The sequence below is a fragment of the Pleurodeles waltl genome, chromosome 4_2 (assembly GCF_031143425.1).
Source record: "Pleurodeles waltl isolate 20211129_DDA chromosome 4_2, aPleWal1.hap1.20221129, whole genome shotgun sequence".
Classification (NCBI taxonomy): Eukaryota; Metazoa; Chordata; class Amphibia; order Caudata; family Salamandridae; genus Pleurodeles; species Pleurodeles waltl.
In genome coordinates, this window is record NC_090443.1 from 289,036,086 (window position 1) to 289,062,817 (window position 26,732).

A 26,732-nucleotide genomic window follows, 5' to 3' on the forward strand; every position below is an offset into this window, starting at 1 on the left:
CTTTTGGCTCGCCCTTTTACTCTCCATTGCTTTTACAAAAACACTTGTAACTGATAAATGCTTTCCGTAAAAAACATCTTCAAAGTGGCTCTCCTGACAGTGGGAGAACTGATAATACAATGTTCGATGGCATCTGTCGCTGTAGATACGCATGTTTTGCAATAGCTCGCCATCTGGTGTTGGGCCGGAGTGTTACAAGTTGTTTTTCTTCGAAGAAGTCTTTCGAGTCACGGGACCGAGTGACTCCTCCTTTTGTCTCCATTGCGCATGGGCGTCGACTCCATCTTTGATTGTTTTTTTTCCGCCATCGGGTTCGGACGTGTTCCTGTCGCTCCGAGTTTCGGAACGGAAAGATAGCTAATTTCGGAAGATTTTCGTCAGTATTGTTGCGTTCGGGATCGGCGTAGTTAGATTCAACACCGCATCGAAGATCGAAGAGCTCCGGTGCCCTTCGGGGTAGTTTTTCGATCCCCCATCGGGGCATGGTCGGCCCGACCGCGTGCTGAAAAACGCCGATGGAACGGACCCCGTTCCGTTTCTGCCCCAAATGCCACAATAAATACCCCTATACAGACCAACACTTGGTCTGTAACCTGTGCCTGTCACCCGAGCACAGTGAAGACACCTGCGAGGCCTGTCGTGCGTTCCGGTCCCGAAAAACACTCCGAGACCGTCGAGCCAGAAGACTTCAGATGGCGTCCGCGCCGACAGCCCACCGAGAGTTCGAGGAACAAGAAGAGGAAGGTACCTTCTCGATCCAAGACTCAGACTCCGAAGGATTCGACGATACACAAACCGTGAGTAAGACGTCAAACCACACAGAGGAAGATTTACAAGGCCCAGGAGACGCCACTGCCATCAGGCCATGGCTCCACCCATAAATTCGGTGACCGACCGTCGGCACCGAAAAAGGCCCAAACAGTGCCGAGATCGTCCGACTCCGGTCGAGACACCGGCACGCAGCCTTCTCGGGACCGAGAAAGTGCTGGAGACAAGCCTCGACACCGAGATGCCGGTGTGGACACGGCTCGACGCCGAGACAGCGGCACCGAAGATCGACACCGAGAGGTTTCGGCCCCGAAAAAGACAAAAAAGTCACCTCGGAGCCGAAAACACGCAGACAGGGTTTCGATACCGAAACAAACTGCAAGCGACCCAGCTTCAGGCTCTTATACAGAAGAGCACTCGCTAACCTCCCAAATGCAAAAGCATAGGTTTGAGGAAGAGCTACAATCAACTGATGTGGACCATACGCAAAAGCGTATTTTCATACAGCAGGGGACAGGAAAAATAAGCACCCTTCCCCCCATTAGAAGAAAGAGAAGGTTGGAGTTCCAAACTGGACACCACAACCAAAAGTGGTGAAAAGAGTTACCCCACCACCCTCTCCTCCGCCCGTGATTAACGTCTCACCAGCACAAACTCCATCACACTCCCCAGCTCACACCACCATAAGCCAGGGTGACCAAGATCAAGACGCATGGGACCTATACGACGCCCCAGTGTCGGATAACAGTCCGGAGGCATACCCTACGAAGCCATCTCCACCAGAGGACAGCACCGCGTATTCTCAAGTGGTGGCTAGAGCAGCACAATTTCGCAACGTAAGCCTCCACTCAGAACAGGTCGAGGATGATTTTTTATTCAACACACTCTCCTCCACCCACAGCTCATACCAAAGCCTGCCTATGCTCCCTGGTATGCTCCGGCACGCAAAAGAAATCTTTAAGGAGCCGGTCAAAAGTAGGGCTATCACACCAAGGGTGGAAAAAAAGTATAAGGCGCCTCCTATAGACCCGGTTTTCATCACTACACAGCTGCCACCAGACTGTCGTTGTAGGAGCAGCTAGGAAAAGGGCCAACTCCCACACATCTGGAGATGCACCACCCCCAGATAAAGAAAGCCGCAAGTTCGATGCAGCTGGTAAGAGAGTCGCAGCACAAGCTGCAAACCAGTGGCGCATCGCGAACTCCCAGGCATTACTTGCGCGCTATGACAGAGCCCACTGGGACGAGATGCAACATCTTATTGAACATCTGCCCAAGGACTTACAAAATAGGGCAAAACAAGTGGTTGAGGAGGGACAGACCATTTCCAACAACCAGATCCGCTCCTCCATGGACGCTGCAGATACAGCTGCACGGACAATTAATACATCTGTAACTATCAGAAGGCATGCATGGCTCCGAACGTCTGGATTTAAACCAGAGATTCAACAAGCAGTTCTCAATATGCCTTTTAACGAAAAAGAACTGTTCGGTCCAGAAGTGGACACAGCGATTGAGAAACTCAAAAAAGATACGGACACTGCCAAAGCCATGGGCGCACTCTACTCCCCGCAGAGCAGAGGCAATTACAGCACATTCCGTATAACACCCTTTCGAGGGGGGTTTCGGGGTCAGAGCACACAAGCCAGAACCTCACAAGCAACACCGTCCAGTTACCAGGGACAGTATAGAGGAGGTTTTCGGGGACAATATAGAGGAGGGCAATTCCCTAGGAATAGAGGAAGATTTCAGAGCCCCAAAACCCCTACTACTAAACAGTGACTCACATGTCACTCACCCCCTCCACACAACACCAGTGGGGGGAAGAATAAGTCATTATTACAAAGCATGGGAGGAAATCACTACAGACACTTGGGTTCCCGCAATTATCCAACATGGTTATTGCATAGAATTTCTACAATTCCCTCCAAACATACCACCAAAAGCACAAAATCTGACAACACACCATTCCAATCTCCTGGAGATAGAAGTGCAGGCACTATTGCAAAAGAATGCAATCGAATTAGTGCCAAACACACAAATAAACACAGGAGTTTACTCACTGTACTTTCTGATACCAAAGGACAAAACGCTGAGACCAATCCTAGACCTCAGAGTAGTGAACACTCATCAAATCAGACCACTTTCACATGGTCACACTACAAGAAGTATTGCCATTGCTAAAACTACACGACTACATGGCAACTTTAGACCTCAAGGATGCTTATTTCCATATACCAATACACCCATCGCACAGGAAATACCTAAGGTTTGTATTCAAGGGAATACATTACCAATTCAAGGTACTGCCTTTCGGATTAACAACCGCACCAAGAGTCTTTACCAAATGTCTAGCGGTAGTCGCTGCACACATAAGAAGGCAGCAAATACATGTGTTCCCATATCAAGACGACTGGCTAATCAAGGCCCATTCGTTAATAGAGTGCTCAAATCACACAAATCATATCCTACAAACCCTCTTCATGGATGGATAGTTAAATGCATCCAAATCTGCTACCTTAAAGCTAAACGACAGCTGCCCATTACACCAAGGGCACACTCAACCAGAAAGAAAGGTGCTACCATGGCCTTTCTAGGAAACATCCCAATGCAAGAAATATGTAAGGCAGCCACATGGTCTACGCCTCACACATTCACCAAGCACTACTGTGTAGACGTGTTATCCGCACAACAAGCCACAGTAGGTCAAGCTGTATTAAGGACATTATTTCAGACTACTTCCACTCCTACAGGCTGATCCACCGCTTTTGGGGCGATAACTGCTTACTAGTCTATGCAAAACATGCGTATCTACAGCGACAGATGCCATCGAACTGAAAATGTCACTTACCCAGTGTACATCTGTTCGTGGCATCAGTCGCAGTAGATTCGCTTGTGCCCACCCGCCTCCCCGGGAGCCTGTAGCAGTTTGGAAGTTACGTTCAACTATTTATATATGTATCATCTCAACCTTAAATAGGTGCATACTTAGTCACTCCATTGCATGGGCACTATTACTACAATTCAACTCCTACCTCACCCTCTGCGGGGAAAAACAATCGAAGATGGAGTCGACGCCCATGCGCAATGGAGACAAAAGGAGGAGTCACTCGGTCCCGTGACTCGAAAGACTTCTTCGAAAAAAACAACTTGTAACACTCCGGCCCAACACCAGATGGCGAGCTATTGCAAAACATGCGAATCTACTGCGACTGATGCCACGAACAGATGTACACTGGGTAAGTGACATTTTCAATTCACTGCAGTCTGGAAACGCGCCCCATATTGCTTTGCAAGCATTTTTTTTTTCAATACATGTTTGCCCATAACTCAGCCTGTGGTGGTCCTAGGACAATGGGACAACCACCAAAACGTTCAGCATGGCATACTCTTTCTGTCTGTTCACCTCTGGGTCCCCACCCTAGTTTAGTGGGGACCCCCAAAAAATTACTCCTCTCACCATTCAGTGCATTTGTAAGCTCTTATGGCTGGAACCTTTGTTTTGCCCCTGGCAGTAGTTCGTGTTTTAAGGGCCCTGTTTGAAAAATTATTCCAGTAGCTTTTTAGCCCATTAGGTATATGCAGGGCCACTGGAATTATGTGGCAGAAGGGACCAAAATATGCAGCAGGGTGACCAATTGGTGTGGCAAAAGAAGCCCAGTTATAAATTAATACTAGATACTTATGAATCCCTGCTCTCATGTTAATTCACACTTGGTCTACCCATCACCATATGTCATGTCTCTATCAATTTAGCCTCCATTCCCACTCTGACTCATCCCAAATCCATTCTACTACTTTCATCTCCTAAATAACCCTGCCTAAGCTCTTAACTCCTCATCCACATATCTCACCCAAACCTCACTTTACTACCATGATCTCCCAAACAACCCTACTAAATTCTCCCTCATTATCTCACCCTGCTACTATGATCTCCCTAAACCTTTCCACAGACTCTTCCATCCCCCCTTTACTCATCCCAAGCCTAAATCCTATTACCATAAACTCCCAATTAACACTTCAGGATTCTTTCCTTCTCCACCCCTCTCCAGTCAATCCAGCTAACAAACTCACATATCCGCGGCTCAGATTAACTCATAATAATACTAAAACTGTAGTCATATTTCCCCACACTAATCTACCACTAACTAATTTTGGGTTTTGAAGTAGCGTGCTACTTGCGAAAAAGCGATTCGCCTCGTCAGGGGTAGCAAGCGCTATATAAATACTATTACAATACATGGAGCAGGACTGCTTTTTATCAGAAACAAATTAACCAAATACATTGAACAAAAACCTAATGATTGGCACCCTGCCTTAAACACCACAAGAAAGACAATGGGTGGTAAATCCTTCTCTGTTCAAGCAGCAAATCTTTGGAATTTATTACCCCCAAATATAAGATCGACTGATAACTATCTTGACTTCAGAAGACTACTCGAGTTGGCTTTTTCCTTTATGACCACCATATCCAAACAGCAATGGACTGCATATGCCTGTGTTGATAAATATATATAATCTTATAGTGTATATTCTTTATGTATAGTTCTTTAAGAAATGTGTAGTTACTATATCATAATAAAATATACACTCTTTAAGCTTGCTTAACAAATGTGGTTTACTTGCGGTTTAATTTGTGTGTGTAGCTGCAGATACACATGCTGTGCATTATCCTGCCATCTAGTGTTGGGCTCGGAGTGTTACAAGTTGTTTTTCTTCGAAAAAGTATTTTTGAGTCACGAGACAGAGGAACTCCTCCTCCCTTTCGGTTCCATTGCGCATGGGCGTCGACTCCATCTTTGTTTTATTTCCGCCATCGGGTTCGGACGTGTTCCTCTTCGCTCCGTATTTCAAATCAGGAAAGTTAGCTAAATATCAAATTCAACAGTATTGTTTGCGCTCGGTACCACTTTAGTATTAGTGTATCGACACCGACAGTAGAAGCGCTCCGGCAGCCCTTCGGGGCTTCCACTCTTCAGCCGGGCCTGGTCGGCCCGACCGCGTCCATCGGCAAAACTAATGGACCGGACCCCCTTCCACTTCTGTCCGAAGTGGCACTCGAAGTATCCTTATACAGACCAACACTTGGTCTGTAATCTGTGTATCACCAGAACACAGGGAGGATACTTGTGAGGCCTGTCGGGCATTTCGATCGAAAAAGACCCTACGCAATTGAAGAGCCAGAAGATTACAGATGGCTTCGACACCGAGGGAACAACTCGACGTTGAAGAGGAGGAAAGAATTTCCATCCTGGGAACGGACTCAGATGATTCCGAAAGTGAACGACCCGCGATGATGCAGAAAACAGTGAGTAAAACTGCCCCATCCAAGACTCACACAAAGATCGTAAAGGCCAAGGGGATGCCACCGCCAGCAGGCCATGGCCTAACCCATCGAAGACGGTGACCAAACATCGGCACCGAAAAAGGCCAAAGAACTGCCGAAGACATCAGACTCGGTCGAGATTCAGGCTCCGAACGATCTCTGCACCGAGAGTTCGACTCACCCAAGGTGAGAAGTTACGTCAGAACCAAAAAAGACTTTGTAAGGAAATGCCTCCTTGGCATGGTTGCCCCCTGACTTTTTGCCTTTGCTGATGCTATGTTTACAATTGAAAGTGTGCTGAGGCCTGCTAACCAGGCCCCAGCACCAGTGTTCTTTCCCTAACCTGTACTTTTGTATCCACAATTGGCAGACCCTGGCATCCAGATAAGTCCCTTGTAACTGGTACTTCTAGTACCAAGGGCCCTGATGCCAAGGAAGGTCTCTAAGGGCTGCAGCATGTCTTATGCCACCCTGGAGACCTCTCACTCAGCACAGACACACTGCTACCAGCTTGTGTGTGCTAGTGAGGACAAAACGAGTAAGTCGACATGGCACTCCCCTCAGGGTGCCATGCCAGCCTCTCACTGCCTATGCAGTATAGGTAAGACACCCCTCTAGCAGGCCTTACAGCCCTAAGGCAGGGTGCACTATACCATAGGTGAGGGTACCAGTGCATGAGCATGGTACCCCTACAGTGTCTAAACAAAACCTTAGACATTGTAAGTGCAGGGTAGCCATAAGAGTATATGGTCTGGGAGTCTGTCAAACACGAACTCCACAGCACCATAATGGCTACACTGAAAACTGGGAAGTTTGGTATCAAACTTCTCAGCACAATAAATGCACACTGATGCCAGTGTACATTTTATTGTAAAATACACCACAGAGGGCACCTTAGAGGTGCCCCCTGAAACTTAACCGACTATCTGTGTAGGCTGACTAGTTTTAGCAGCCTGCCACGAACCGAGACATGTTGCTGGCCCCATGGGGAGAGTGCCTTTGTCACTCTGAGGCCAGTAACAAAGCCTGCACTGGGTGGAGATGCTAACACCTCTCCCAGGCAGGAATTGTCACACCTGGCGGTGAGCCTCAAAGGCTCACCTCCTTTGTGCCAACCCAGCAGGACACTCCAGCTAGTGGAGTTGCCCGCCCCCTCCGGCCAGGCCCCACTTTTGGCGGCAAGGCCGGAGAAGATAATGAGAAAAACAAGGAGGAGTCACTGGCCAGTCAGGACAGCCCCTAAGGTGTCCTGAGCTGAGGTGACTCTGACTTTTAGAAATCCTCCATCTTGCAGATGGAGGATTCCCCCAATAGGGTTAGGCTTGTGACCCCCTCCCCTTGGGAGGAGGCACAAAGAGGGTGTACCCACCCTCAGGGCTAGTAGCCATTGGCTACTAACCCCCCAGACCTAAACACGCCCTTAAATTTAGTATTTAAGGGCTACCCTGAACCCTAGAAAATTAGATTCCTGCAACTACAAGAAGAAGGACTGCCCAGCTGAAAACCCCTGCAGCGGAAGACCAGAAGACGACAACTGCCTTGGCTCCAGAAACTCACCGGCCTGTCTCCTGCCTTCCAAAGATCCTGCTCCAGCGACGCCTTCCAAAGGGACCAGCGACCTCGACATCCTCTGAGGACTGCCCCTGCTTCGAAAAGACAAGAAACTCCCGAGGACAGCGGACCTGCTCCAAGAAAAGCTGCAACTTTGTTTCCAGCAGCTTTAAAGAACCCTGCAAGCTCCCCGCAAGAAGCGTGAGACTTGCAACACTGCACCCGGCGACCCCGACTCGGCTGGTGGCGATCCAACACCTCAGGAGGGACCCCAGGACTACTCTGATACTGTGAGTACCAAAACCTGTCCCCCCTGAGCCCCCACAGCGCCGCCTGCAGAGGGAATCCCGAGGCTTCCCCTGACCGCGACTCTTTGAACCTAAAGTCCCGACGCCTGGGAGAGACCCTGCACCCGCAGCCCCCAGGACCTGAAGGACCGGACTTTCACTGGAGAAGTGACCCCCAGGAGTCCCTCTCCCTTAACCAAGTGGAGGTTTCCCAGAGGAATCCCCCCCTTGCCTGCCTACAGCGCTGAAGAGATCCCGAGATCTCTCATAGACTAACATTGCGAACCCGACGCCTGTTCCTACACTGCACCCGGCCGCCCCCGCGCTGCTGAGGGTGAAATTTCTGTGTGGACTTGTGTCCCCCCCGGTGCCCTACAAAACCCCCCTGGTCTGCCCTCCGAAGACGCGGGTACTTACCTGCAAGCAGACCGGAACCGGGGCACCCCCTTCTCTCCATTCTAGCCTATGTGTTTTGGGCACCACTTTGAACTCTGCACCTGACCGGCCCTGAGCTGCTGGTGTGGTGACTTTGGGGTTGCTCTGAACCCCCAACGGTGGGCTACCTTGGACCAAGAACTAAGCCCTGTAAGTGTCTTACTTACCTGGTTAACCTAACAAATACTTACCTCCCCTAGGAACTGTGAAAATTGCACTAAGTGTCCACTTTTAAAACAGCTATTTGTGAATAACTGGAAAAGTATACATGCAATTTTGATGATTTGAAGTTCCTAAAGTACTTACCTGCAATACCTTTCGAATGAGATATTACATGTAGAATTTGAACCTGTGGTTCTTAAAATAAACTAAGAAAATATATTTTTCTATACAAAAACCTATTGGCTGGATTTGCCTCTGAGTGTGTGTACCTCATTTATTGTCTATGTGTATGTACAACAAATGCTTAACACTACTCCTTGGATAAGCCTACTGCTCGACCACACTACCACAAAATAGAGCATTAGTATTATCTATTTTTACCACTATTTTACCTCTAAGGGGAACCCTTGGACTCTGTGCATGCTATTCCTTACTTTGAAATAGCACATACAGAGCCAACTTCCTACAGACTTTCACTGAAGCTTCGGTACCGAAAAAAGCAGCTTCGGAGCTGAAAAGAAGCTCTTACAAGGAAGAGCAAGGACTTTCCAGCCAAATGCAAAAACACAGGTTTGAGCAGGAAATAGGTATGGGGAACCAGACCATACCCAAAGGAGGTTGCATATCCAGAAAGACTGGGAAAATACAAACTCTTCCTCCAATTAAAACCAAAAGAAAGCTGGCATTTCATGAGTCAGAAATGCAGGCAAAGGTGGCAAGAGATAAAACACCACCACCAAGGTTTTCGCCACAACCTTCTCCACTTCATTCACCACAGCTGTCCCTGGTAACGACACCCCCAATGCAGTCAGTGACCCATACAGGGATGACACAGGATGATCCGGATGCATGGGACTTATATGATGCTCCGGTATCAGACAACAGCCCAGATTGCTACCCAAGGCCTTCACCTCCAGAGGACAGTACTGCAGGTACTATCAAGGGCAGTGTAGGAAGTTGGCTCTGTATGTGCTATTTCAAAGTAAGGAATAGCATGCACAGAGTCCAAGGGTTCCCCTTAGAGGTAAAATAGTGGTAAAAAGAGAATACTAATGCTCTATTTTGTGGTAGTGTGGTCGAGCAGTAGGCTTATCCAAGGAGTAGTGTTAAGCATTTGTTGTACATACACATAGACAATAAATGAGGTACACACACTCAGACAAATCCAGCCAATAGGTTTTGTATAGAAAAATATATTTTCTTAGTTTATTTTAAGAACCACAGGTTCAAATTTAACATGTAATCTTGTTTGAAAGGTATTGCAGGTAAGTACATTAGGAACTTTGAATCATTTCAATTGCATGTATACTTTTCAAGTTATTCACAAATAGCTACTTTAAAAGTGGACACTTAGTGCAATTTTCACAGTTCCTGGGGGAGGTAAGTTTTTGTTAGTTTTACCAGGTAAGTAAGACACTTACAGGGTTCAGTTCTTGGTCCAAGGTTGCCCACCGTTGGGGGTTCAGAGCAACCCCAAAGTTACCACACCAGCAGCTCAGGGCCGGTCAGGTGCAGAGTTCAAAGTGGTGCCCAAAACGCATAGGCTTCAATGGAGAGAAGGGGGTGCCCCGGTTCCAGTCTGCCAGCAGGTAAGTACCCGCGTCTTCGGGGGGCAGACCAGGGGGGTTTTGTAGGGCACCGGGGGGGACACAAGCCCACACAGAAATTTCACCCTCAGCGGCGCGGGGGCAGCCGGGTGCAGTGTTAGAACAAGCGTCGGGTTCGCAATGGAAGTCAATGAGAGATCAAGGGATCTCTTCAGCGCTGCAGGCAGGCAAGGGGGGGCTTCCTCGGGGAAACCTCCACTTGGGCAAGGGAGAGGGACTCCTGGGGGTCACTTCTGCAGTGAAAGTCCGGTCCTTCAGGTCCTGGGGACTGCGGGTGCAGGGTCTTTTCCAGGCGTCGGGACTTAGGTTTCAGAGAGTCGCGGTCAGGGGAAGCCTCGGGATTCCCTCTGCAGGCGGCGCTGTGGGGGCTCAGGGGGGACAGGTTTTGGTACAGTCGTAGAGTAGTCCGGGGGTCCTCCCTGAGGTGTTGGTTCTCCACCAGCCGAGTCGGGGTCGCCGGGTGCAGTGTTGCAAGTCTCACGCTTCTTGCGGGGAGATTGCAGGGTTCTTTAAAGCTGCTCTTTTGGATAAAGTTGCAGTCTTTTTGGAGCAGGTCCGCTGTCCTCGGGAGTTTCTTGTCGTCGTCGAAGCAGGGCAGTCCTCAGAGGATTCAGAGGTCGCTGGTCCCTTTGGAAGGCGTCGCTGGAGCAGAGTTCTTTGGAAGGCAGGAGACAGGCCGGTGAGTTTCTGGAGCCAAGGCAGTTGTTGTCTTCTGGTCTTCCTCTGCAGGGGTTTTCAGCTAGGCAGTCCTTCTTGTTGTTGCAGGAATCTAGTTTCTAGGTTCAGGGAGAGCCCTTAAATACTAAATTTAAGGGCGTGTTTAGGTCTGGGGGGTTAGTAGCCAATGGCTACTAGCCCTGAGGGTGGGTACACCCTCTTTGTGCCCCCTCCCACGGGGAGGGGGTCACATCCCTAATCCTATTGGGGGAATCCTCCATCTGCAAGATGGAGGATTTCTAAAAGTTAGTCACCTCAGCTCAGGACACCTTAGGGGCTGTCCTGACTGGCCAGTGACTCCTCCTTGTTATTCTCATTATTTTCTCCGGCCTTGCCGCCAAAAGTGGGGGCCGGGGCCGGAGGGGGCGGGCAACTCCACTAGCTGGAGTGTCCTACGGTGCTGTGACAAAGGGGTGAGCCTTTGAGACTCACCGCCAGGTGTTACAGCTCCTGCCTGGGGGAGGTGTTAGCATCTCCACCCAGTGCAGGCTTTGTTACTGGCCTCAGAGTGACAAAGGCACTCTCCCCATGGGGCCAGCAACATGTCTCTAGTGTGGCAGGCTGCTGGAACCAGTCAGCCTACACAGATAGTCGGTTAAGTTTCAGGGGGCACCTCTAAGGTGCCCTCTGTGGTGCATTTTACAATAAAATGTACACTGGCATCAGTGTGCATTTATTGTGCTGAGAAGTTTGATACCAAACTTCTCAGTTTTCAGTGTAGCCATTATGGTGCTGTGGAGTTCGTGTAAAACAGACTCCCAGACCATATACTCTTATGGCTACCCTGCACTTACAATGGCTAAGGTTTTGCTTAGACACTGTAGGGGCACAGTGCTCATGCACTGGTGCCCTCACCTATGGTATAGTGCACCCTGCCTTAGGGCTGTAAGGCCTGCTAGAGGGGTGTCTTACCTATACTGCATAGGCAGTGAGAGGCTGGCATGGCACCCTGAGGGGAGTGCCATGTCGACTTACTCATTTTGTTCTCACTAGCACACACAAGCTGGTAAGCAGTGTGTCTGTGCTGGGTGAGGGGTCTCTAGGGTGGCATAATACATGCTGCAGCCCTTAGAGACCTTCCCTGGCATCAGGGCCCTTGGTACCAGAGGTACCAGTTACAAGGGACTTATCTGGGTGCCAGGGTGTGCCAATTGTGGAATCAAAAGTACAGGTTAGGGAAAGAACACTGGTGCTGGGGCCTGGTTAGCAGGCCTCAGCACACTTTCAATTCAAAACATAGCATCAGCAAAGGCAAAAAGTCAGGGGATAACCATGCCAAGGAGGCATTTCCTTACAGGCAGCTACATTCCATAATGTCGCAATGCATTCAGAGCCAATAGAGGATGATTTCCTATTCAACACCTTGGCGTCCACCCACACTGCCTACCAGTCTGCCAATGCTCCCAGACATGCTTAAGCACGCAAAACAGGTCTTCCAGGAGCCAGTGAAAGGAAGGGCGATCACACCTAGGGTGGAGAAAAAATACAAACCTCCCCCAACGGACCCTGTGTTTATAACACAGCAGCTTACGCCAGACTCAGTAGTTGTAGGGGCAGCAAGAAAGAGGGCAAACTCCATCAGGAGACGCTCCACCACCTGACAAGGAGAGTAGAAAGTTTGATGCGGCAGGCAAACAGATGGCAGCACAGGCAGCCAATCAATGGCGAATCGCAAACTCGCAAGCCTTACTGGCTTGCTACGACAGGGCACACTGGGACGAGATGCAACACATTATACAGCACTTGCCCAAAGAACACCAGAAACGTGCCCAACAGGTTGTTGAGGAAGGACAAGCAATATCCAACAACCAAATAAGGTCCGCATTAGACTCTGCAGACACAGCAGCACGAACAGTCAACACTGCGGTAACCATTTGCAGGCATGCATGGTAACGGAGCTCATGATTCAAGCCAGAAATCCAACAGGCTGTGTTAAACATGCCTTTCAACCAGGAACAATTGCTTGGGCCAAAGGTGGACACAGCAATTCAAAAATTAAAAAAGGACACAGACACGGCTAAAGCCTTGGGCGTGCTCTACTCCCCACAAAGCAGAGCCACATTTAGAAAGCCACAGTTTAGAGGGGGGTTTCGTATGCAAACACCAGAACCTCCCACCTCTCAAACCAGGCCCACCTATCAGGGACAATACCAGAGAGGAGGGTTTTGAGGCTCATATAAGGGTGGACAATTCCAAGAGCAAGGGGAAAATTCCAAACCCCTAAAACAAGTCAAGTCAAACCAAACAGTGACTTCAATGTCACAAACCCCACACTTAACACTGGGGGGGGGGGAGGGGGGTGGGGGGGGGGGGGGAGGGGGGAGGGGGGGGGGAGGGAGAGAGAGAGACTTACTGCATTCTACAAAAACTGGACACACAACTACGGATGCATGGGTCCTAGCCATTATCCAACATGGTTATTGCATAGAATTCATAAATTTCCCACCAGATGTGACCCCAAGAGCACACAATGTCCAAACAACATTTATACCTGTTACAAATAGAAGTCCAAGCATTGTTACAAAAACAAGCAATAGAGTTAGTACCCAACCATCAAAAAGGAACAGGCGTCTACTTTCTATTTCCTAATACCAAAGAAAGACAAAACGTTAAGACCATATTAGACCTCAGAACGCTGAATCTCTTCATCAAATCGGATCACTTCCACATGGTAACACTTCAAGACGTGGTTCCCTTACTCAAAAAAGAGGACTACATGTCAGCATTAGATCTCAAGGATGTCTACTTTCACATACCCGTACATCCTTCCCACAGAAAATACTTAAGGTTTGTAATACACGGCATGCACTATCAATTCAAAGCCTTACCATTCGGGATAACAGCCCCAAGGGTATTCACAAAATTCCTTGCAGTAGTAGCAGCTCACATAAGGAAAAAGCACATGCACGTATTCCGGTACTTAGACGACTGGCTAATAAAAACCAGGACTCAACAGTCTTCACACGCAATATGTTATAGAAACTGTAAGGAAATGCCTCCTTGGCATGGTTGCCCCCTGACTTTTTGCCTTTGCTGATGCTATGTTTACAATTGAAAGTGTGCTGAGGCCTGCTAACCAGGCCCCAGCACCAGTGTTCTTTCCCTAACCTGTACTTTTGTATCCACAATTGGCAGACCCTGGCATCCAGATAAGTCCCTTGTAACTGGTACTTCTAGTACCAAGGGACCTGATGCCAAGGAAGGTCTCTAAGGGCTGCAGCATGTCTTATGCCACCCTGGAGACCTCTCACTCAGCACAGACACACTGCTTGCCAGCTTGTGTGTGTTAGTGAGGACAAAACGAGTAAGTCGACATGGCACTCCCCTCAGGGTGCCATGCCAGCCTCTCACTGCCTATGCAGTATAGGTAAGACACCCCTCTAGCAGGCCTTACAGCCCCAAGGCAGGGTGCACTATACCATAGGTGAGGGTACCAGTGCATGAGCACTGTACCCCTACAGTGTCTAAGCAAAACCTTAGACATTGTAAGTGCAGGGTAGCCATAAGAGTATATGGTCTGGGAGTCTGTTTTACACGAACTCCACAGCACCATAATGGCTACACTGAAAACTGGGAAGTTTGGTATCAAACTTCTCAGCACAATAAATGCACACTGATGCCAGTGTACATTTTATTGTAAACTACACCACAGAGGGCACCTTAGAGGTGCCCCCTGAAACTTAACCGATTATCTGTGTAGGCTGACTGGTTCCAGCAGCCTGCCACACTAGAGACATGTTGCTGGCCCCATGGGGAGAGTGCCTTTGTCACTCTGAGGCCAGTAACAAAGCCTGCACTGGGTGGAGATGCTAACACCTCCCCCAAGCAGGAGCTGTAACACCTGGCGGTGAGCCTCAAAGGCTCACCCCTTTGTCACAGCCCAGCAGGGCACTCCAGCTTAGTGGAGTTGCCCGCCCCCTCCGGCCACGGCCCCCACTTTTGGCGGCAAGGCTGGAGGGAACAAAGAAAGCAACAAGGAGGAGTCACTGGCCAGTCAGGACAGCCCCTAAGGTGTCCTGAGCTGAGGTGACTCTAACTTTTAGAAATCCTCCATCTTGCAGATGGAGGATTCCCCCAATAGGGTTAGGATTGTGACCCCCTCCCCTTGGGAGGAGGCACAAAGAGGGTGTACCCACCCTCAGGGCTAGTAGCCATTGGCTACTAACCCCCCAGACCTAAACACGCCCTTAAATCTAGTATTTAAGGGCTACCCTGAACCCTAGAAAATTAGATTCCTGCAACAACAAGAAGGACTGCCCAGCTGAAAACCCCTGCAGAGGAAGACCAGAAGACAACAACTGCCTTGGCTCCAGAAACTCACCGGCCTGTCTCCTGCCTTCCAAAGAACTCTGCTCCAGCGACGCCTTCCAAAGGGACCAGCGACCTCTGAATCCTCTGAGGACTGCCCTGCTTCGACGACGACAAGAAACTCCCGAGGACAGCGGACCTGCTCCAAAAAGACTGCAACTTTGTTTCGAGAAGCAGCTTTAAAGAACCCTGCAATCTCCCCGCAAGAAGCGTGAGACTTGCAACACTGCACCCGGCGACCCTGACCCGGCTGCTGGAGAACCAACACCTCAGGGAGGACCCCCGGACTACTCTACGACTGTGAGTACCAAAACCTGTCCCCCCTGAGCCCCCACAGCGCCGCCTGCAGAGGGAATCCCGAGGCTTCCCCTGACCGCGACTCTCTGAAACCGAAGTCCCGACGCCTGGAAAAGACCCTGCACCCGCAGCCCCCAGGACCTGAAGGACCGGACTTTCACTGCAGAAGTCACCCCCAGGAGTCCCTCTCCCTTGCCCAAGTGGAGGTTTCCCCGAGGAAGCCCCCCCTTGCCTGCCTGCAGCGCTGAAGAGATCCGTTGATCTCTCATAGACTAACATTGCAAACCCGACGCTTGTTTCTACACTGCACCCGGCCGCCCCCCGCGCTGCTGAGGGTGAAATTTCTGTGTGGGCTTGTGTCCCCCCCGGTGCCCTACAAAACCCCCCTGGTCTGCCCTCCGAAGACGCGGGTACTTACCTGCAAGCAGACCGGAACCGGGGCACCCCCTTCTCTCCATTCTAGCCTATGCGTTTTGGGCACCACTTTGAACTCTGCACCTGACCGGCCCTGAGCTGCTGGTGTGGTAACTTTGGGGTTGCTCTGAACCCCCAACGGTGGGTTACCTTGGACCAAGAACTGAACCCTGTAAGTGTCTTACTTACCTGGTAAAACTAACAAAAACTTACCTCCCCCAGGAACTGTGAAAATTGCACTAAGTGTCCACTTTTAAAGTAGCTATTTGTGAATAACTTGAAAAGTATACATGCAATTGAAATGATTCAAAGTTCCTAATGTACTTACCTGCAATACCTTTCAAACAAGATATTACATGTTAAATTTGAACCTGTGGTTCTTAAAATAAACTAAGAAAAGATATTTTTCTATAACAAAACCTATTGGCTGGATTTGTCTCTGAGTGTGTGTACCTCATTTATTGTCTGTGTATGTACAACAAATGCTTAACACTACTCCTTGGATAAGCCTACTGCTCGACCACACTACCACAAAATAGAGCATTAGTATTATCTCTTTTACCACTATTTTACCTCTAAGGGGAACCCTTGGACTCTGTGCATACTATTCCTTACTTTGAAATAGCACATACAGAGCCAACTTCCTACAGAAACTCTACACAAACTAGGGTTTACTATAAATTACCAAAAATCACATCTACAACCATCCCAGATACAACAGTACTTGGGAGCAACACTCAACACACAAAAAGCGATTGCCACTCCAAGTCCACAAAGGGTACATGCGTTCCAAAATATAACATCAAGCATACAACCAAACCAACACTACCCAGTAAGGTTTGTGATGAAACTTCTAGGCATGTCTTCATGCATATCCATTGTCCCAAACGCAAGATTACACATGCGGCCTTTACAACAGTGCCTAGCAAAACAATGGACACAAGCACAGGGTCAACTCCAAGATCTAGTGTTCGTAGACAGCCAGACACACTTCTCGCTTCAATGGTGGAACCCTATATGTAAGGAAATGCCTCCTTGGCATGGTTACCCCCTGACTTTTTGCCTTTGCTGATATGTTTTGATTTGAAAGTGTGCTGAGGCCTGCTAACCAGGCCCCAGCACCAGTGTTCTTTCCCTAACCTGTACTTTTGTTTTCACAATTGGCACACCCTGGCATCCTGGTAAGTCCCTTGTAACTGGTACCCCTGGTACCAACGGCCTGATGCCAGGGAAGGTCTCCTAAGGGCTGCAGCATGTCTTATGCCACCCTGGGGACCCCTCACTCAGCACAGACACACTGCCTGCCAGCTTGTGCGTGCTGGTGAGGACAAAACGAGTAAGTTGACATGGCACTCCCCTCAGGGTGCCATGCCAACCTCACACTGCCTATGCAGTATAGATAAGTCACCCCTCTAGCAGGCCTTACAGCCCTAAGGCAGGGTGCACTATACCATAGGTGAGGGCACCAGTGCATGAGCACTGTGCCCCTACAGTGTCTAAGCAAAACCTTACAAGTGCAGGGTAGCCATAAGAGTATATGGTCGTGTATGACAGACTCCCAGAACTCCACAGCACCATAATGGCTACACTGAAAACTGGGAAGTTTGGTATCAAACTTCTCAGCACAATAAATGCACACCGATGCCAGTGTACATTTTATTGTAACATACACCCCAGAGGGCACCTTAGAGGTGCCCCCTGAAACCTTAACCAACTACCCATGTAGGCTGACTGGTTTTAGCAGCCTGCCACACTCGAGGCATGTTGCTGGCCACATGGGGAGAGTGCCTTTGTCACTTTATGGCTAGTAACAAAGCCTGCACTGGGTGGAGATGCTTATCACCTCCCCCTTGCAGGAGCTGTAACACCTGGCGGTGAGCCTCAAAGGCTCACCCCCTTTGTTACAGCACCACGGGGCATTCCAGCTAGTCGAGTTGCCCGCCCCCTCTGGCCACAGCCCCACTTTTGGCAGCAAGGCCGGAGGAGATAATGAGAAAAACAAGGAGGAGTCACTGACCAGTCAGGACAGCCCCTAAGGCAATCTGAGCTGAAGTGACTCTGACTTTTAGGAATCGATAGGAATGTGACCCCCTCCCCTTGGGAGGAGGCACAAAGAGGGTGTAGCCACCCTCAGGGCTAGTAGCCATTGGCTACTGCCCTCCCTGACCTAAACACACCCCTAAATTCTGTATTTAGGGGCTCCCCTGAACCTAGGAACTCAGATTCCTGCAACCTAAGAAGAAGACTGCTGAGCTGAAAAACCCTGCAGAGAAGACGGAGACACAAACTGCTTTGGCCCCAGCTCTACCGGCCTGTCTCCCCACTTCGAAAAGACACTTCTCCAGCGACGCTTTCCCCAGGACCAGCGACCTCTGAATCCTCAGGACTGCCCTGCTCTAGAGGGACCAAGAAACTCCTGAGGACAGCGGCTCTGTTCACCCAAGACTGCAACTTTGTTTCCAAAGAAGCAACTTCAAGACAACTGCGTTTCCCGCCGGAAGCGTGAGACTTGCAACTCTGCACCCGACGCCCCCTGCTCGACTTGTGGAGAACAAACACTTCAGGGAGGACTCCCCAGCGACTAAGAGACCGTGAGTAGCCAGTTGCCCCCACAGCGACGCCTGCAGAGGGAATCCCGAGCCTCCCCCTGACCGCGACTGCCTGACTCCCAGATCCTGACGCCTGGAAAAGATACTGCACCCGCAGCTCCCAGGACCTGAAAGATTGGAACTCCAGTGCAGGAGTGACCCCCCAGGAGGCCCTCTCCCTTGCCCAGGTGGTGGCTACCCCGAGGAGCCCCCCCTTGCCTGCCTGCATCGCTGAAGAGACCCCTTGGTCTCCCATTGATTTACATTGGAAACCCGACGTGTTTGCACTCTGCACCCGGCCACCCCCGTGCTGCTGAGGGTGTACTTTCTGTGCTAACTTGTGTCCCCCCCGGTGCCCTACAAAACCCCCCTGGTCTGCCCTCCGAAGACGCAGGTATTTACCTGCTTGCAGACTGGAACCGGGGCACCCCCTTCGTCGTTGAAGCCTATGCGTTTTGGGCACCACTTTGAACTCTGCACCTGACCGGCCCTGAGCTGCTGGTGTGGTAACTTTGGGGTTGCTCTGAACACCCAACGGTGGGCTACCTTGGACCCAAACTTGAACCCCGTAGGTGGTTTACTTACCTACAAAAACTAACAAATACTTACCTCCCCCAGGAACTGTTGAAAATTGCACTAAGTGTCTAGTTTTAAAATAGCTATATGTGATTTATTTGAAAAGTATATATGCTATTGTGATTATTCAAAGTTCCTAAAGTACTTACCTGCAATACCTTTCATTTGAAGTATTACATGTAAAATTTGAACCTGTGGTTCTTAAAATAAACTAAAAATATATTTTTCTATACAAAAACCTATTGGCCTGGAATTGTCTCTGTGTGCCTCATTTATTGCCTGTGTACAACAAATGCTTAACACTACTCCTTTGATAAGCCTACTGCTTGACCACACTACCACACTACCACAAAATAGAGCATTAGTATTATCTCTTTTTGACACTATCTTACCTCTAAGGGGAACCCTTGGACTCTGTGCATACTATTCCTTACTTTGAAATTATGCATACAGAGCCAACTTCCTACACTATAAATTTAAACCAAGGGCGGCCATTCCAAGACCCAGTGCCTCAAGACGTGATCACAACAGATGCTTCCATGATGGGGTGGGGAGCACACCTCCACCAGCACAGCATATAGGGACAATGGGGCAATCAACAAAAACAACTACACATAAATCAGTTACAACTGTTGGCAGTGTTTCTAGCATTAAAAGCATTTCAACCGATAATAACCCACAAACACATTCTTGTCATGTTGTCTGTTTTGACAACAATGTATTACCTCAATAAACCAGGAGGGGGACACTCGTCACAACTGTCTCTTAGCACAGAAAATTTGGCATTGGGAAATTCACAATCACATTCGCCTAATAGCACAATACATCCCAGGCATACAGAACCAGTTGGCCGACAATCTCAGTCGAGATCACCAACAAACACACAAATGGGAAATTCATCCCCAGATCCTACAAGATTACTTTCTACGCTGGGGAAAGCCAAGAATAGACCTATTTGCAGCAAAAGAAAACATAAAATGCCAAAACTTTGCGTCCAGGTACTCACATCCTCAGTCCAAGGGCAATGCGTTATGGATCAGTTGGTCAGGGATATTTGCTTACACTTTTCCCCCTCTCCCACTCATTCCTTATCTGGTAAACAAAGTCAAAACAAACTCAAACTAATTCTTATAGCACCAACTTGGGCTCGACAACCGTGGTGCACAACATTGCTGGACCTATCGGTAGTACCTCACATCAAATTGCCAAACAGGCCAGATCTGTTAACACAAACAGATCAGACACCCAAATCCAGCATCGCTCAATCTGGCTCCTGAAGTCTTAGAATTTGGACACTTAGACCATACACAAGAATATATGGAGGTCATTAAACAAGCTAGAAAACCTACTACAAGACATTGTTATGCAAACAAATGGAAAAGATTTGTTTATTGCTGCCACAATAATGAAATTCAACCACTACATGCTTCCACAAAGGACATTGTAAGCTACTTATTACACTTACAAAAGTCAAAACTAGCATTCTCTTCAATTAAAATAAATCTCACAGCAAGATCTGCCTATCTGCAAATTACACATTCAACATCGCTTTTTATAATCCCAGTCATAAAAGCATTTATGGAGGGATTAAAGAGAATCATACCCCCGAGAACACCACCAGTACCTTCGTGGAACCTTAATATTGTATTAACACAACTCATGGGACCACCATTTGAACCCATGCACTCTTGTGAAATGCAATACTTAACTTGGAAAGTAGCCTTTCTAATAGCTATCATATCACTTAGAAGAGTAAGTGAGATACAAGCATTTACTATACAAGAACCCTTTATACAAATACATAAATATAAAGTGGTTCTCCATACAAATCCCAAATTCCTACCAAAGGTTATATCACCATTCCACCTAAACCAAACAGTGGAACTCCCAGTCTTCTTTCCACAACCAGACTCAGTAGCCGAAAGAGCCTTACATACATTAGACATAGAGAGCACTAATGTATTATATTGACAGAACAAAACAATTTTGTTAAACAAAACAATTGTTCATAGCCTTTCAACAACCTCATGCAGGTAATCCTATGTCCAAACAAAGGCATTGCCAGATGGATAGTTAAATGTATTCAAACTTGCTATATTAAAGCAAAAAGAGATCTACCTATTACACCAAGAGCGCATTCCACTAGGAAAAAAGGCGCCACAATGGCTTTTCTGGGAAATATACCTATGACAGAAATTTGTAAGGCAGCCACCTGGTGTACGCCTCATACATTCACGAAGCATTATTGTGTAGATGTGTTAACACAACAAGCCACAGTAGGACAGGCTGTAATAAGAACATTTCAAACTTCAACTCCTACAGGCTAAACCACCGCTTTTTGGGGAGATTACTGCTTATTAGTCTATGCACAGCATGTGTATCTGCAGCTACACATGCCATCGAACGGAAAATGTCACTTACCCAGTGTACATCTGTTCTTGGCATGAGACGCTGCAGATTCACATGCGCCCTCCCACCTCCCCGGGAGCCTGTAGCCGTTATAAGTTGGATGAAAATTGTAAATTTGTAAATAAATATTATTTTAATACACATTATATACATACCTACTCTATTGCATGGGCACATTTAGTATATTCACAACTCCTACCTCACCCTCTGCGGGGAAAACAATCTAAGATGGAGTTGACGCCCATGCGCGATGGATCCGAAATGGGAGGAGTCCCTCGATCTCGTGACTCGAAAGGACTTCTTTGAAGAAAAGCAACTTGTAACACTCCGAGCCCAACACTAGATGGCAGGATAATGCACAGCATGTGAATCTGCAGCGTCTCATGCCACGAAGAGATGTACACTGGTTAAGTGACATTTTCCAGATATAGATATATCTATAGATATATAATGCTTAACGTGTTCATAGGTCATTGGATAGCTCCTAGATAAGTTGGTATATTAGATAATTATGAATCCCTCCTTTCTTTTTTTGATGTCACAATGAGCAAATGTTAACTATTTTAACAGCAAACATTTCGCTATTGAAACATTATGGAAAGATGAATTTTAGAAAAGTACACCTATAAAGTAACATCAAATATTGCAAGTCGTGAAAGTCTGTTTATACAATACAACCTTACATCTCGTATTATACCTATTATATTCCTTACTATGTATTTACATATCTACTTATTACTCTAGTCCTACTGTACAAGAGAAAAAAATAAAATGAAATACAGTAAATAAAAGAAAATGTACTCGAAGCTTTACTGTTTCCTCATCACCCTATGTCTCTATCTATCCTCCATTCCCACTGACTCAAAATAATGCTGCTTAAACTCTTCCCTCCTCTACCGCACCCTAAACCTGTTTACTACTAAGATCTCCCAAACAACCCTAGAACGTTCTCCCTCATTTAACTTACCTTTGCCTCATCGAAAACCCCTTCTATTACTATGATCTCACTAACCCCTTTCTACAGACTTACCTCCTCCATCTATCCTTTACTCATCCCAAGCATCATCCTATTAATATAAGTTCCCATTTAACACTTCTGGATTCTTTCCTCCTCTATTCCTCCATTACTCTTGTCAATCTAACAAACTCACATATCCTCTACTCCGATTAACTCATACTAATATTAATACTGTTCTCAAATTTCCCTATACTAATCCATCACTAATTCCTCTTGCGCTTCGGAGTAGCATGCTTCAGAGCCTCGTCCAGGGTAGTAAGCGCTATATAAATACAACTACAATATTCGGGTATTATAGATTTTCTTAACATCGTGTGAGGTACTGCTGGCTCCTGATTTGTCTTATATGCCCAAAATTGAAAATTATTTTTTAGTAAAAATGTCTTGATTCCAATAGCTAGATAGCAGAATAACGCATTGCATGTGAATCTCACAGCTTCGAGATCACAATTGTTACATGTAAATCATTAATTGATACTCGGGAATACCAATTTACTTTAGTGTTTCCCCCCCTATCTCAAAAGTTTAGGTAATGGTGTATAGATTGTGCACTTGAGTACTTATTCAGATACTTAAAACCCGTCAGTTTTGTGTTTTTGGATCAGGGTAACTGTGGGTGGGGGGAGGGGGGAAGCGAGTGGCAGTAATTGGATGAGCAAGAGGGTGGGCAGCAGAGTTAGGAAAAGATGAAATACAGACTAGTGGAAGATCAGGGTAAGCCTGTTAAAGGAAAAGTGTGGTCACCAATAACACTCGATGCAAGCCATATTATGGGTTATGAATAGCAAGGCACTCCGGAGGCAATATCAGCTGCACCACAGAAGAAAATCCCTACTGTAAAGTAATTGCTATTTTTTTTTCTTTCTTTTTTTTTTAAAGGGCCTTTTCCAAAAGACAGCAGCAGCTGACAGCTATGAAGGTTATCCAGAGGAACTGTGCTGCGTACCTAAAGCTTCGCAACTGGCAATGGTGGCGGCTATTCACCAAGGTATGCATAATTGTACCTCAATGCCCACGTCCTCCTTTGAGGGGGGGGGAGGGGGTCAGGCTGCTTTGGCTTCCTTGTATAGTACTGATAGGTTCTACGATGAACCAGGTGGCATCTATCTTGGACTGAAGGTTTACGGAGTCCTCTTCCTAAACTGCAAGCTGGAATTGTATTTAGAGTAGCGGACTATGGTTGGGCTGAAGTCTGGCAAAATCCTAACCATTGCATTAACCCACACAAGTTTGTAACCATCTTACCAGTGGTGCCCAGACAATGCTGCTGACGGATACCCCTACAATCCCCTCACTCAAGCCCCTTGACCCACAAATGTCCATTGTATCTTATGGTCACCAGTACATTTAGCTCCTTGTGTATCTAACGCGGTCTCCCCAGTGATGACAGGATTGAGCTTTCATTCTGCCCCATCAGCATGCCATGTGCATCACCCCTCACTCTACCTAGGCCCCCTTTGTTACACTTTACCCTTTAATAGGACTATGAGTTTTCAGATGTCTGTGGTGATGTTCTCAGTGCCCGCTCCCTTCATGACTGTCCTTGAATGTGTTGCACCCCTTTAGGTGAAGCCTTTGCTGCAGGTGAGCAGGCAGGAGGAGGAGATGATAGCGAAAGAGGAGGAGCTGCAGAAAGCCATGGAGCGACAGCAGGCCACAGAGCAGAGAATCAAGGACCTAGAGAGCGAGCATATGCAGGTGAGTGTGAGCAACACAGCCTCCTGGTACTCTGCAGAGGCAACTGATGGGCACTACCAGAGTTCTGCATAAACTAACAGTCCACACAGAGGTATGTGCGATTCGCTCTGAGTGACACCTAGTGGTGTGCTTGTAAGTGCTGCTGTAGTAAAAAAAAAAAAAAAAAAACATGACAAAAAAAAGGGAGCGTTTACCGTGACACTTGCTGCAGCAAGCACTCATTGCTGCTGAAGTTACATAGCCCCAAGAAGATCATAGTGAAGTATAGCTCCTACGGTACCACTATTTGTCTGGAGGTGAGTGTAGCTCATAGGGCATCAATGTTGATATTAAGTGGCAAGTAGTGGTGACACGTCAAAGCCTGCGGTAATGACCCTCTTGCTTCATGTTTGCTGCAGCTGTCTGCTGAGAAGAATGCGCTTCAAGAGCAGCTCCAGGCTGAGACGGAGTTGTGTGCTGAAGCAGAAGAGATGCGTGCACGTCTGTCTGCCAAGAAGCAGGAGTTGGAGGAGATCCTGCATGATTTGGAGTCCAGAGTAGAAGAGGAAGAGGAGCGATGCCAGCAGCTGCAGACTGAGAAGAAAAAGATGCAGCAAAATATAATGGTGCGTTGTTGGAAGCTATAAAGTGTACAGTGGTGTTCTTATGAGCAGAACTGCAGGGAGGGGGTTACTTGTGAGCAACGAGTTAGACTTAGTCTGTTGCCATAGTCCCATTATGCATAGCGAAGTAGGACCTTCCTTACTGCAATCATGTTAGGTACTGGCCCAGACAAGTTCTCTGCAGCAGAGGCATGTGCTCGATCTGCATACATGAAAGGTCTCCCCTAGTGTAGGAGGTATACATTTTCTCTGGGCCAGCTGAACATAATCCTGGGAAAGCTGCAAGTGGCATGGCTGCTGCATGTACTAATTATGCAGTGCCCTTCCCCTCTTGGGTTTCATTCTTTCAGATTACTGAGGCTGAAACAATTAAGGTAGGCCTTAAAGAATGTCATGTTTGTATCCACGTAAAACGGGGGGTAAGGGATGCCCCTAACATCAGAAGGGTCAATCTACCTTCCACCCCCACTTGCAGCATCATTAGCCTCCAAAGCAGCAAGTCCGAACGGAAACATCTACTGGCACTACACCTGTCACCAGGAAACAATTACTTCCTCACTTTTCCACAATGCAGCATTCCTTTGGGCGAGTTATCACAATCTCTAAAGAATGGTGAAGTATTACAAAAGATAATTAGGTGATGAAAATTATGTAAAGTGGTTATGCGTCTTTTTAAAAAAAATCAACCAAAGGGAAAAAAGCACCTAAATTCAAAATAAAACTTCTGCTAGGAGACTTCTATGAAAACAGGAAATGAAGCCTATGCTTCTTTCCCAGAAAATGATTTATTACAGGTACTAGTGAAAGGATAAAATAATTCTGACCAATTCTGGACCTAAAGGCTGCAAATGCGTATATCTAGAAGAGTTTTTATGTTTGCTTTACCACAAATGTTTTCTTCACTAAATGTGGCTTGTTCCATGGCCAACTATGATGACTATTTTAACATATCCATGGTAAAGAAATGCAGGTTCTGGAGTTCATAGTCTGCCTCAGTTCGGCTGCCTGTATATTCTGTAGATGTATGGCAGTAGTATTGGGGACATGTCTACAGAAACATCTATCTGTACTTAACCTGTTGGCTAATTAATGCCTACATTTCACTGATCTTTGCAGCACTTTCAGAAATATGGCATTGGCCTGGAGCACGATGTACTCCGTTTCTTAACATCTGCTTCAAGTCAAACAAAAATTTACGTTGGGGCTGCAGCTAACTGATTACCATATTTCCTGTGTCATGAATGCCAAACTGTTTGAGCCCTACCCAGCCATGTTTGGAAGGATTAGGCCAATCTAACGAATGTTGTTTAATCATGTGTACATTCCTGATAAGATGGAAAGCATATCCTTGCTGCCAAATCATCAACATATCACACCAACCTGCTGAAACTAGTCCGTATGTCTAGCCCTCGTGAACTTTGTTTTGTCTGCACAAGCTTCTGAACCAAATCAACGATGACCCCAAATCTAATACTTTAAATAAGGGGGGACAAGCTATTGAAATCACGCGGAAAACCCAATCTCTAAAGTGATGATTCATCCCAAGAAACCGGAGTATGCCAGTCAACTGCACATATAGAAAGCAGTTGTCTTAAAAATAGAAGTGCCAGTACTCTTGGCTCTGTGTAGTGCTCTTCAGTGGCAATCTTTAGAGTACTTAGGTTAAGAACCCTACAGTTGCTCAAATGAAATACTTAATACTTAGTTAGGACCACTTTTTGGAGGGGAATGAAAAGAATTACACACCTTTTCACTCAAATACGCATGCTCACCATTCTTTAATTTACTAGTAGCGTCATACTTAACCTCTCCTCATGTACGAAAAAAAATCCTAACCATGAAGCTGATGCCCATGTTTATTACCAAAGAATGGACAAGTCATTCCATACCTCAGTACTCGAAACATTCTTTGAAGAAAAACAGTTTGCGAACATGTGAGCCCAACACTAGATGGTGGGAGTGTGCAGAG

At 47.3% G+C, this 26,732-nt stretch overlaps 1 protein-coding gene across 2 annotated transcripts in view; it reads left to right on the forward strand.

Annotated features, from left to right (window-relative positions):
* Window positions 1-26,732, forward strand: part of MYH9 (myosin heavy chain 9) — a 359,655-nt gene that overhangs the window by 152,563 nt on the left and 180,360 nt on the right. For both annotated transcript variants that reach the window (XM_069231188.1, XM_069231189.1), the window contains exons 20-22: window positions 23,343-23,451; window positions 24,030-24,161; window positions 24,560-24,766. In XM_069231188.1, the coding sequence (XP_069087289.1) occupies window positions 23,343-23,451; window positions 24,030-24,161; window positions 24,560-24,766 (448 nt within the window). The remainder of the gene's footprint in view (window positions 1-23,342; window positions 23,452-24,029; window positions 24,162-24,559; window positions 24,767-26,732) is intronic.